At 32.9% G+C, this 13,731-nt stretch overlaps 3 protein-coding genes across 3 annotated transcripts; all 3 read right to left on the bottom strand.

Moving 5' to 3' along the window:
* Positions 1-7,443: 7,443 nt before the first annotated feature.
* Positions 7,444-8,364, bottom strand: LOC126891591 (general transcription factor II-I repeat domain-containing protein 2B-like). The gene has a single exon (XM_050660769.1). The coding sequence runs from the start codon at positions 8,362-8,364 to the stop codon at positions 7,444-7,446; it is 921 nt and encodes a 306-aa protein (XP_050516726.1).
* A 411-nt stretch (positions 8,365-8,775) lies between these two features.
* Positions 8,776-12,189, bottom strand: LOC126892952 (uncharacterized). Its single transcript, XM_050662895.1, has 2 exons — positions 11,961-12,189; positions 8,776-11,275 (listed from the first exon to the last, which is right to left on the bottom strand). The coding sequence occupies exon 2, from the start codon at positions 11,254-11,256 to the stop codon at positions 8,863-8,865; it is 2,394 nt and encodes a 797-aa protein (XP_050518852.1). The 5' UTR covers positions 11,257-11,275; positions 11,961-12,189; the 3' UTR covers positions 8,776-8,862.
* A 1-nt stretch (position 12,190) lies between these two features.
* Positions 12,191-13,021, bottom strand: LOC126891590 (general transcription factor II-I repeat domain-containing protein 2-like). The gene has a single exon (XM_050660768.1). It carries the CDS (start codon positions 13,019-13,021, stop codon positions 12,191-12,193), a length of 831 nt encoding a protein of 276 aa, XP_050516725.1.
* Positions 13,022-13,731: the final 710 nt, after the last annotated feature.

Raw genomic sequence — 13,731 nt, 5'->3', positions numbered from 1 at the left:
GCAGTTTTTCGATCTGATGTTCATTTTGCGATATATTGCGGGGTTTGTATTAAAAATTTTAAATTTACCCCCCCCTCTCCGTGGGGGGTCGTGTTTAGTACTATTTGATAGATTTTTGAAAAATATTGAAGACGTATTTTTAGTTTTTCAATCTGACGTTCATTTCGCGAAATATTCGCTTTTTTGTGAAACTTTTTGACTCACCCATTTCCGTACGCCCCGCTCAAATCGTCAGATTTTTGAAATACATATACACTCTTTTACATGTACTTAACTTACCTTATCTTAATCTGACCATTTCGAGTATTTTTAAGGATAGTTTTTTTTCGGGCCCCCCTTAACGAACTTCCCTGTGTTAAGAGCCAATATATGGTAGAGGTACATCTATTGGTTAACAAGTTTCTCGCCATATGATAATCTGACGCGCTCGAGTAACTGCCAACATCCCGCTTGGGCTCCCCTACCATAGGTCGACCTTCTATCCACCTATCTATTTACCGCATGAAACATTTTTTTTATTATATTTCATACTTAAAAAATTATTTTTTTAGGTATAAAATATTAAATAAAATATGAAACGTTAATAAAATTATTTTTTCAATTTAATTGTGGCTTATTTCCCATCTAAATAGTTAATCATAAAAATGCCACAAGGAAATAGATTCAGAACAATATATATTTCATACGTTGACAAATACCACTTGCAAGGGTTGCCTATCAAAATCTTATAGCTATTCTTAAGGGGGGCCTATTGTTTGAAATCAACATTTAAAGCACATTTTGTGAATTTTATTGAAAGTGTGGTAGAATTAAAAAAAAAACAAGTAAAATCCTTTATAAAAGGTATATTTATTAAAATTCCCTAAAAAGGGCTACATCAGTGCTGACAAGATGCTGACATGCTAACCACCAAAATACAAAAACAGTCGAAGAGATAGAAGCGGATTTTGCTCGTTATAAGTAATATGGAAAAAATATACGGGGATATGTTGAATTAGTTGCGTAAGTGTAGTAGGGGTCAAAATATAACTTTCAAACTATTAATTTTTTCGAAAAATATCAAAAACCATATTTTATTTAGAATATCCCAAAGAATCTAAAAAATATATTTTTATGAGGAAAATAGGAGTTTTGTGAAATAGAGCGTGCTGCACCGGCAAAAAAATCGGATTGACACGCATAATTAACAACTAAAAAATGGCAGTCTAAGTTAAGGCTAGAGCGGATAACTCTTCATAATCTTAATAATGAATGTTTAAACTACAATTTAAGTACTTGGTAACCTTAAAAATACTAATTTAAATATGAGTTTTTAAGCCTTCAAAATGCACATTTTCGTATTTTTCAGATGTTTAATCGCCTATAACTCGAAAACTATAAATTTTTGACAAAAATCACAAGATGCCTTTCTTGTTTAGGAAGAAACAAGAAAGTCATCTTGTCCTTACCCAAGGAAGCTAACAAAATATTTTTTTGGGTAAAAAAAGAAGATCTTTTGTATTTGTTTAGAAAAAATGTTTAAACAATTTCTGTCCAAAAATTCCGCCCAGCACCCTTCAGATTTGTTTAAAGGGGACATTTTTGAAAAGGAATCCACAAAGAAACTGAATCGGAAATTTTTTCAAACGGGAGCAGTCTCACCACATGGATTATTAGCACAGTATATAGAGGTTCCACAGTAATACCACTCCTCGGTCGGCGCTTTGATCTCAGGAAGTAAACCGGCAAAGTACGAAATTGGTAATTCACCAGTGGTGGATGCGGGCGGAGGCCGCACGCTCCTTTGGCTAACCTTACAGAGCCGTACTAAATCTTTCGGGGCCTAATACTATTATTTATTAAAATAAAAAATGCGGCTTCCCATATTTAACTGTCCAGATGTTCGTACTAAATGTTAATATTACAAAACTAAAGGGTTTAATAAATGAAAAACAATATTACAATTCAATGTTTATATTTCAACGGTATTTAAAATATCAACGGTATTGCGCAAGTTTTAAATCTCAATGGTGTTTAATATAATGTACACGTCATATAAACGTCAAATAAAAAGGAAGTTAATCTCGAAGCTCTCACGGCATTACTATACTATGTTTTTAAACCAGGAGGAGTAATTTAAATTTACCGCGTCGTAACGCTTGTTTGTAATTCGTCCAACGGCAGGCAAGTTTACTCCACTGTTATGAAATTTTGACACTATTGACATTTATGAAATTTTGTCACTATTGGCATTTCATAGGTTAATTTGGTTATATCGGCGATTTTTTGTGTTTTCTGCATTATTCGTTTAGTTTCAGTTGTAGTCTGCAAAAAATTAATTAAATTTTGCAATAGTCCTATTTTTCATCAAATCAAACGCGTAATGTGCAAGAGTATATCAATTAAAATTCAAACTGCTAATAAGTTAACCATTTATTCTATATATTATGTAAAAGTTTTACATGGTTTTACAGTAAAACCAAATCTTAAAATCACAGTAAATGAACGGAAAAAGTTTTTTAATAGTCTCGAGAAGCCATTTATAATTTATGGTGATTTTTAGCCACAAATTTAAATAAAAAAAATTTCTCTTCGTCTTTCTTATTTTTAACAATTTCAACAATTTTTTAATAAATTAAAGGAATATTAACTATTCTAATTGGAAAATAAGCCACAATTTAACTGGAAAAAATAATTTTATTAACTTTTCGACTTCCAATTCAGACGCCGTTGTCAAAATACAAAAATAAATTAATATTTTGTATTTTGACAACGACGTCCGAATTGGAAGTCGAAACGTTAATGAAATTATTTTTTGAAGTTAAATTGTGGCTCAGTAAAGTACCTGAGGAGTCAGATCAACAAAGCATCTGCATTGTCAGGATGTCTGCGGGACATAGTCTAGTCAAATCCATTTTTAAACCACAAGTAAATCCAGTGACCAAAGGAGAATGGGTTGATGCGTTTTTAAGAAAATTATGTCCAGTGTTATCCACTACACAATATTATCCACTTTCAGTGTCATTTAGCCTGTATGAATTAGAAATGAGTCTTAAGAATAAGAAAAATACTTCGCCAGGAATAGGAATATACCTTATTATTATGTTGACAAATTTATATCAAAATAGAAAAAAAAACACTATTAAATTTTTTTATTCAAATATGGCTATCAGAACATATTTCAGATAGTTGGAGAGAGCACCGGGTGATTCCTATTCTCCCCCTAAAAAAAATGAGGAACTTGAACAATATATAGCAAAATAGCTTTTGAATTAAGTATAGAGCTGCAGAAAAATTGATTATATAATATTATAGAAGAAGTAATTATCAAAAAAAATACATTATAAAACTAAATTATGAATTACTTAACTAACTAAATTATCAAAAAATATATAAAAAAGATTATTTATTAGAAATTAATGATAGTATTAGTTTACGGATAAAATTGTATACGAAACATGACTAATAAGTAAAACAAAATTAAAATTTGCGAATGGATTTTAGTGTCCGCAGTCATATAAACCCAAACAAACAACAAGTTTTAAGCTAATTGTATTTCCAAATTATTAATTTCAAATGTCCTTTTGTTTTAGATACTTTAAAATTTCTATGAATTGTTTTTAATGTGTAATATAATAATATATTCTTATTCTAGCATATAATCTAATGAGATAACCCTTTGGAAAATTGCTGCAAGGATGCGTATATGGTATTTATTCGAATAAGCTAACGTAGTTTTATAAGATTTTCGGTTGAAGACTAAAATTTTGAAAATTCTCTTGAAAAATAATTTCCAAATCTGTAACATACTGAACAAAATTTTGGCTCGGCATATAGAGCTTGCCAAAACAAAAACGTTTGTTTCATTACCACTGTAGGCTTTAACGTAACAAAACAGAGACGAATCGTCTAGTTCATCGTACTCTCTCCCATATGCTTCACAGATTTGACAAACATGTTTCCTAAGACACTTTTTTATTAAATAACCTCATATATATCTTGTGAAGTGTTTCTGTAATTTATCTGATGTTTGATATTCTTGGTCATCCAAAGTGTTTTCAGGAACCAAAGCAGGGTTTCGGGCAGTGATTCGTCGTTACATATATCGGTTAAATTTAACAAAATATCGCCGGCATCTCTTTCGCAATTTTCTGTACCGGAATGCATCATGTCTAAACAAAAATATCTTTTGAATGCTGCGGTAAATTGTACCGGAGTAGGGTTAACAATTGCCACCTTGCTGCCTGATTGAACCAAAAAAGTTTTCTAGACAATTTTGATTTATCCACCTTGTTAAAAAATAATCCATTCCATGTGACTGTAGTAGATTCCACAAATGAATCACTCCATTAATGGTTATTTTCCAACCATTAACACATTTTATTCTTGGTGTTACATTTTCACCTTTAAAATTAATAATTACCTGTAAATTATTAAACAATCGGAAACACGTATTAAGAAATTCTTGCTGAGTATCGGTTCCTCTATACGGTCTTTGGTGTACTCAGTTGCTCCTCTTAATGAAGAAGAATTGAGCATATCAAATAAATTATTAATGTTCCTAATAAATGTTTCGGTTGTTGTTGCTTCCTCGACGAATACATTAAATCTAATATACAGATGCAGACCGGCAGCAACAGTATTACTAAATATCTGAGAAGCATATTTCACTTTCATTTTTTCAAAATTGTTAGGAAATATATGTGATTCGGTCAATTTTGGAGCTGCACGTATAGGATATTGTTTATCATGTTCGTAAAATTTTTTAATGAATTCCCAAGAAGCGATAATATCATCAATAACAAATTTGTTTCTTAGGAAGTTATTGCGGAGTGCTTTTAATAAAAGCTACAACCAACTTCCGGTATAACCGGAAGTAGAAAAGAGACCAAAATATTTTCTTTAAATAGTTCACACCTCAAAACCCCTGTATTCCGATTTTCATAATTTTCTTACCTTGAGTTCTCGAGATATTTCTAATAGGCCCTTTATCTGCCTCACCCTGTATACTGTGCTATTAGTCAATTTGCTGAATAGTAAATTAGCTGGCGCCCATAATCCGGTTTTTAGTGTAGCATCCGTCAAATAAATAGAAGTTGAGATTTAGAAAGTTCGTCGTTCTTATTTGGTAGATATGGCACTGGGAAATTTAAGCAGTAACCATTACACAAACACACATTAAGAAAATATTCCCAAAGACACTTAATACGGAGCTTTTCTAAGAACCTATGTACTCTGGACTAATTAGCAAAATACAAGGAAAAGTTTTTTTTTTCTCTGATTCTGGCTTTGGTTTAGAACTAGAGCCTTTAGCCACGTAATTGTATAACTTATCACTAAGTCAGGGGAGTAATGTGTAGTGTGTGTGTTGAGTAAGTGTCTTGTTACTTTGCAAAGTCGACGTCATTGTCTTTGCAAAGAGACGCTAATTGTTTCCGAACGTCTGCGGTCCCTCCGGTGAGTACCGATCCCACAAGGAAAAGTTATTTACCAGCAATTTGATTGCTGTAATCGAATCTTATTATTGTATGTATTAATAATATACTGCCGTGTTAACTCAAAAGGGCGTATCTGCTTTAAACTAGTTTGCGAGAAAAATCAGTTTTAGTGGTTTTGATTAGGCAATCGTGATTTTTTAAAAAGTTGTGACTTGTACCATATAGAAGTTAACAAATAGGTCTATACTATCATGTGACAAATTTTGGTAGAGTATTAACTTGGGAAAACAACACTTTTGACAGATTTTGACAGATACGCCTTTTTCACTTAACATGAGGTATATAATTAAGAACGTAACTACATGATTTTTTGAAAATATTTATTGCATTAAACAAATGAACGTTACAATATTAATGTATTAATTTCGTAAGTTATTCTTAATAATTAGGAAAAGTTAAAAAAGTAAACAACAATAATACAGACTAACTAAAATATCATACTCAGTCAAACAAATATTAATGATTAATACTTAATTTTCTACTCCGAACTAGTTATTATATTATATTAATCATCAATTGTGTCCACATTTTCGCTGACAAAAATATTTTTCCAAAATGCAATGCGATTTGGGGGCATTATTTGACCAATTTTAGTGATTATATTCTGTTTTCTTTCCATGGTAATACCTCGTGGTTGAGAGATAGAGAGTGGTTTTGCAATGCCATTTTTTTGGATATTAGCCTTTAAAAAATTGGCACTTATGATTTCTCCTTCAAAACTAGTTTTATAACCAAATGTATGGAAACCTCTGATGAACTGAACTTCCACCATTTGTTGAAGGTACGGACGAGGGACCAACCTTGTTATTTTATATTGAGATGATTCGTCTTTCCAGTTGTAAAAATCATTAAAAGCCATGTCGATAACTTCGACATTACGTGTTGACGTTTTAACCGCATCTACAAAATCAACGAAGTCATAAACTTTACCTTTTCGATTTAATGATTGCTCGATTCTATGGTGAAATGAGTCAGCTGCCATAAATGTATGACCTGACTCAAAATATCTTAGGGTTATTTTCCTAATGTTCAATTCTAATGAGCTTACAGCATACACAAAAAATGTGTACAAGCACCAATTTTTGTTCTGACCGGAACAATTATCCAGCCAAATAACAACTTCTTCGGAATCCCTAATTTTGTTTAAAAATGCATAAAATGTGCTAACAATATCAGCCTTTTTTCTTCCAGAAATAGCTTCATGCCATAGAACAGCAACTGTAGAAGTTTTAGAAGTACCAACTGGAACAAAGCTCTCATTAAAGGCTATCAGTCTAGGAGTAAATATAATTTCTTTGAAAGTATCGCATCTTGGGAGCATAATCACCTACAAAAAATTGTGTAAGGTCAAATATAACAGATATTATTCAAAATAAAATTCATACCTTCTGCAGATCAGCTGTATAAACTCTAGAATCGCCCGACGATCTGGAATCAGCGTAGTACATCTCTCGGGCCTTTATAAATTTTTCTCGATGATTTTTATATGTTTCGCATTCAGGACAAACTAGACCGTCATCTAACACGTGTGAGCTTTCTTTTTTATGAATCTCGTATTTTTCACAAGTAAAACACTCTTCGTTTCCAAGCTTTGCAAATGAAATATTAAGCTCACTAACGATTTGACGATATAAATAATACGAACATTGAATATTGTACTTTGCTTTAAATCAGGGGTCTCCAAACTACGGCCCGAGGGCCACATCCGGCCCGCAGACAGATTTTGTCCGGCCCGCGGAGACATACTTGAAAACTCCTTAATATTTTTTATAGCAAATAAAATGTTTGTGATAAGTTGGATAAAGAAACACAGAATGGTAATGAGTAAAGACATGTATAATTTATGCAGTAAATTTAACTTCAGCATATAATAACTAACAAATTATTGAAATGAATCCAACTAACATTTTATACATTGTAAGTAATGAACAACACATACCTTATAACAAACATGACATATGAAATGCTAATGAGATGTATGTAATTGAGATTTTCCACCGACAATAGTTTGTAGTTGTGGACTAATTTTACTTGTACCAATTATTAAAAGAGATTTAAGATGCTCGTCAGTTAATTTAGATCTGTATACATTTTTTGTGTACTTCATTTTGGAGAAGGTTTTCTCACACAAATAAGTAGTACCAAAAACGGAAAACAGCCCACGAGCAAATTTATGCAAATTATCAAATTGTGTCAGTGGAAGACTCTTATAAAATTCCAACAAAGATGAGTTTTCATATTTGTTCTTAATTATATCACTGCACTGAAGATCAATCATTTCCATTTGAAGTTCCGGGGCTAGGGTTTCAATGTCAGCATCAAAAGGATTCTGAAAAATCTTAATTTGATTCGCAATGGCATCAAAGTCCGAGAAACGAGTATCAAAATTTATCTTCAAAGCACTCAAAGTTTCGATTGCAAAATCGATAGGAAACTCAGTCTCAGTAGTGTGGCTGAATATTTCACATGTTTTAAAATGTGAAAAACATTTACTTCGTAGTTGTGATTGAAACAGTATCAATTTCATCCGGAATAACTTGATATTAGTGTATAAATCAGGAAGATGCTGGTTTTCTCCTTGCAATCTCAAATTCAGTTCGTTCACATGTTTTGTCAAATCAACATAGAATGCTAACTTCCATAGCCATGCGTTGTTTTGTAATTCAGTAAGAGGGCGGTGCTTTTCATTCAAAAAAATTTCGATCACTGCTCGAAGTTCAAAAAAGCGCTGAAGGACTTTCCCACAACTAAGCCAGCGTACGGCAGTATGATAAGGTAAGTCTGTTTCTCCAATCTCTGCAATAAATTGTCGGAATTGTCGGTGATTCAGCCCAAAAGATCTGATGAAATTAACAGTTGATATGACTGGTTTCAGAACGTCAGACATATCCAAACATTTTCCGCACAAAGACTGTTGATGAATGATACAATGTAAGACTAACGTAAGAGCACCGAATTCCGACCGGTTATAAGTGGTATATATAAAATTGTTTGAAAGATCAATTCCGAATCATTGAAATTTAAAGTAATTCTGTCTATAAGCTATTATGCATTATTAATTCTTACTAGAGCCAAATTTATAATAATAACAGTAGTCATTTCAACAAAATTGCTTATTTAAGAAACCAAATGCAAAAATTTCGCAAATAGCCGTTTTCCGTCCACATTAATGATTTTTTCCCAATTCCGTCCACAAGAGTACCGTTATCCGTCCTATTTATTTAGTTATGACAAAAAAAACCCATTATGAATAATTTTTAAATAAATTTGCAAAAAAATGGCCAAAAAACAAAACAAATAATTTAAAAATAAGTTTTATTTAAGTACAAAGTTTTGAAACGAACTTAATGACTGCAAATGAATTAAATAATAAAAAAAAAAGACTTCATTTTTTTAGGTTTTCAATTTCTGGAACTTCATAGGCGCCGCGTTTATTTATGAGTGAAGGTCTCGCAATCTTACAAACTACATCATCAAAGTCATAATTTAAAATGTCATCTCTATCTGGCCATTTCCAGTACTTTCCATTCATAGTCATACTTTTAACTCTCAAAGTATCATTGCTTCGTTCCAGAACTACACCAGGGAAATATTCACTGTCGTACTGAACCAACACAAAATCGTCCTTTGAATATATTTCTATATTCTTTTTATTTATGTTTTCCGTATTATTATTACCAGTATCTATGCCTGGTGTGTGTTTTGGAGGACACTTTTTCTTTTTTGCTTGTTGAATCTCTGTTTTTGCTTTCCTCTTTCGGATTCGTTCACATTTCTCATTTTCTTTTTCCTCTTTTTCTTTTTTGAGTCTTCGTTGATGTTCCATAAATTCATCACTTATAGCTACTGTAGGATAAATCTTTGGTTTTTTCCTTTCCTTGGTGTCTTCTGTGCTATTATTTTTTTTCTTTGCAGAACTTTCCGGCCAAAATAGTGCTTTTTTGAAAGGTGTTGGATATTTACTATTATTCTCTGATGTTGTTGTAATTTGCTTAAGTGGGGTTTTTTCTTGATTTTGTACTTGTCTTTTTTGATCAGAATAAACTATACCTATTGAATCATCTTTTAATGGGCTATTACAAGGAGTTGTGTTTACTATTTTGTTCTTAGGTGGTGTTTTTTCTTGGGGTGAACTTACTGCTAAATAATAGTCTATATTCTCACAATCATTGTTCTTGGATGCTGATGGACCAGGTTTTGGCGAACTAGAATTGCTATTCTGTGAAGGAATTAAGACCAATGCTCCATCTGCTTTGACTGTAGCTTCAATTGTATCATTATTGCAAAACCAAAAGTTTTCATCGAAGTGTATGTCAACAATGGTCTCGTTAGCAGCATTAATTGGCAAATTGTTTTCCAAAGTTTTATCATGATCGACATTTTGTGGATGAAGACTCTTCCAGAAATCATACAATGCTACATATTTTTCTTCTAGTTGGGCCGCTGATTCAGCAATCCTAAAACGGTTAACAACCTCTGGCTTTAAACGTATCTCTACCTCTCGAAGTAGTTTAGAATCATAAACATTAACAGTTGTAGTGGATGTTGATTCAGTTATTTTATCATCAGAATCTTTTTGTTCTATTGGTTTTATTAATTTTGAATAATCAATGCGATTTTCGTTAAACGGAAAGAGTCCACATGATTCAAATGCACTTTTTATTATCGATGTACAGACTGTAGCCTTCAAAGTTTTGTCTAAGAGTTTTGCAAACTCAGCCCGTTGAAGTTTTCTTCCGTTATTCTCCATACGCCAAGATCGAACATCTTTTCGCCAGTTATTTTTAATGGGATAAAAAACACCAACATCTAACGGCTGTAATCGGTGAGTTGCGTTGGGGTAAAATGCTGTTAAAATAATACCTTTTTCTTTGCAGAATTCAGTAATAGGCAGATTGATGTGGGAAGAGTGTCCATCCAGAAACAATATCACTGGGAGTGGAACACTGTTCTTTTCCAACCAGGGAAAAAATACATTTGTAACGTATTCATAAAATGTCTCACTTGTCATCCAACCAGATTCAGAGTGCCCAACTCCCCACTGGTTTGGCATGTTCGTTATTATTGCAGCTGACACATACCGTTTGTAGGGATACAAAACTAATGGCGGAGGTACAGAACCATCAGCTCCAACAGTTAGCAAAACTGTAAGACATTCTTTTTCGTCATTAGCTATGCGACTGTATACCTTTTTTGCACCTTTTCTAACCAACACTTGTTTTTCTTGAGGGGATAAATAGAAACCACTTTCATCACAATTGAATATTCTCTTGGGGTTTTCAAGAATGTGTAAAAAATTCATTTTTGTCATATAATCCCGAACTTGGGTAAACCAATTTCTTATATTTTGTTCCGTAACTGCGGCTCTACAAGAAGATAGTGATTGTGGAACACGTTTTGAAATTTCTGGATGACGAGCGAGAAAACCATTGTACCATTTTTTACCAGGTATGTAATTTTTAAATGGGGTTTTTCGTTTCAAATTTTGAATTAGTTTTGAAACAGAATCAACAAGTTGAGATCTTGTTACCGGGAATCCCACGTTACCCATTTCGATTATCCATTTTATAATCAAGTCTTCTTCGGAACTGGACAAAACTGTTGGCCCTCCAATATTGCCCGGAGTTTTGTACTTTTCTTTCATAGTATCTAACAAAGTACTTTTAGGCACATTGTATATTTTGGAGGCTTGTCGAATACTTAAACGTTTCAAATTAATATCTTCTATAGCTTTTTGGATATTCTCTCGGGGATACTTCATCCGCTTTTTGTATACCATAGTTGCAGATAATAAAAAACTGAAAAAAAAATATTTTATTAGTTTTTATTTTATGGGGTCGGTAACAGGAGTTTGAGGTAGCTCTGTCCGTCCACCATGGACGGATATAGGACAGAAGGTTCCTGTGTCCGTCCAATTCCTTTAAATGAGTTTTACTAATTAGATAGTCATTTTTATCATACTTGATAATACAAACTGAGAGGAAGAACTACCATAAACATTTTTTACAAATAAAAACTAAACCAAACTTACACATTAAATCTAGAATAGGTAATAAATGCATCATTCTTGGGTTAAATTTTAAATTGAATTTTCGAATTCACTTAATAGTTGACACTAATTTTCTTAAAATGAGTTGTACCTATAATAGGTCGTATTTAGGTTTTTAAACGGAGCAAAATATATATTATGGTTAAAATATGTCGGATTATATTATTTAACTAAGACTTATATTTACAAAGCGTTTGAAACTGAAGGAGTTAATCCCTAATACCGTCCGCTAGGACGGTATCAAGAACCCCTTGATATTCTGCATTACCCTATTCCGTCCACTTTAATTTCGGTAATAAAATCTATTGTTCGAAAAAAATTACAAAAATATATGTATATTTACAATAAATAAATATGAAAGATTCTAATAAATAAGTAAAAACATAACTGTTAAACGTAGTATCTATAAAATATGGAAAATAAGTATTCCTTACCTTTATGTTTTTTTGGAATCAGTATAGCTTAAAACAAGACATGCACTTGCAATGAACTGAATCGCACTGACAACAGTAAACGTAAAATGTCTGCGTGCTAAAAGTAGAATGAGTGGGGATATAACCTATCAAAAATTCTACTCGGCCGTCTGATTGCGACGAAACTCTGAGGTATAGAGCGCAATTTCTTTGTCGGACGGAATTGGGAGACCGGACGGTATACGGTGCTTTTACGTTAATGGTTTTGAGCCGCCGTCATTTTCTACAGCCTTTGACACAAGAGCGACCACTCCTTTATCTTTCCCACTCATGTTTTTGCCTCCATCAGTTGTAATACATTTCAAGTTTTTCCATCGAAGGTTCTTTTTATTAATGGCCATTTCAACTCCTTTAAAAATATCGATACCAGTAGTTGTGCCATGAATACTATACATATCAAGAAGTTCTTCGTGCACTTCATAGCTTTTATCTACTCCTCTAATATAAATCAACACCTGAGCAGTATCTGACACATCCGTTGACTCATCCAAGGCCAAAGAAAACCACTCAACATGTCCATTTTTGTCGAACAGTTGAGAGGATATATTTTCAGCGATGTTTTGTACCCTTCGAGCCACAGTGTTTGCTGACATACTGACAGTTTTTAATAAATTTACCTTTTCAGGGCACATTTCTTCGACTACTGCAATTATGCATTCCTTGATCATTTCTCCATCGGTGAATGGTTTTCCACGTTTTGCAATTTCAAGAGCCACACGAAAGCTGGCACGAGTTGCCGCCTCTTGTTCAGTTTTGACTTTTGTAAATAAAGATTGCTGCGATTTCAATCCGCACTTCAAAGCTTCGAATTTTTCTGTCCGCACAATTCCTGTATATTTTGAGTAATTTTGAGAATGTTTTGTTTCATAATGACGTTTCATGTTATATTCTTTGAGAACGGCTATGCTTTCATTGCAAATCAAACATAGCGCCTTGTTACTGGACTCAATTACGAAATACTGAATGTTCCACTGATCTTTGAATTTTCTGCATTCACTATCAATTTTTCGCTTCTTTTCCATTCTACTAAATCACACACAAAAGCAACAATTCAAATCAAATCAAAATACTGTTACACGCACAAACTTGTTTTAAGGTGGTACGCCCTATTTTATTTCACAACAGTTTCATAGGAACTGACTTGTAGTTACGCCACTATTGTCATCGCCAGCTAACTTGGCGGAGCGCACAAACCCAAAATTGCTTACTGGCTTAGGTGGGGTCTTTAGTCTCCTCCCAGTTATCAGGGGCGTAACACTTAAGTGATTTGCGGCTATTATTTTTCAGACTTCTTATTATTTCGGATAGTTAAGTGTGTTTGTGACAATTTCTAACGATGGCGTTGAAAAATAGTAGAAAGAATAATTATGTTATTAGTGGACAATCTCGGGAGAGATTGGAGATTTCCACTGGTGGAAATATTTTGTTTGTTTATGTCTACCTTGTATTAAATTAAAATATATCAAAAATAGGTGAATATTTGACATACTTAATAATGTTGACAGCTTACCACACTTACAAAAAATTAAATTATTCGTTATTTTACGGGAAAAAATTAAATACAGGAAAATTAATAATATGCAGTGTTGCCATCTTGGCCCTCGGAACTTACAGGAGTAATCAGTATGGCCCTAAGGCTGGAAAGTTTGGAGACCCCTGCTTTAAATGATTCATTAAATCTCTGTCAAATTTTTTTAAGCTGCCTCCTCGTTTATCTTTGTTAGGTTTAAGC

Source organism: Diabrotica virgifera, chromosome 9 (assembly GCF_917563875.1).
Source record: "Diabrotica virgifera virgifera chromosome 9, PGI_DIABVI_V3a".
NCBI lineage: Eukaryota > Metazoa > Arthropoda > Insecta > Coleoptera > Chrysomelidae > Diabrotica > Diabrotica virgifera.
The sequence above is the reverse complement of the archived record's forward strand: the minus strand, read 5'-3'. Positions and strand labels throughout refer to the sequence as shown.

Excerpts from the sequence above, each read along its gene's own strand:
- LOC126891591 (XM_050660769.1), bottom strand. The coding sequence starts at position 8,364 with ATGTCTGACGTTCTGAAACCAGTCATATCAACTGTTAATTTCATCAGA.
- LOC126892952 (XM_050662895.1), bottom strand. The coding sequence starts at position 11,256 with ATGGTATACAAAAAGCGGATGAAGTATCCCCGAGAGAATATCCAAAAA.
- LOC126891590 (XM_050660768.1), bottom strand. The coding sequence starts at position 13,021 with ATGGAAAAGAAGCGAAAAATTGATAGTGAATGCAGAAAATTCAAAGAT.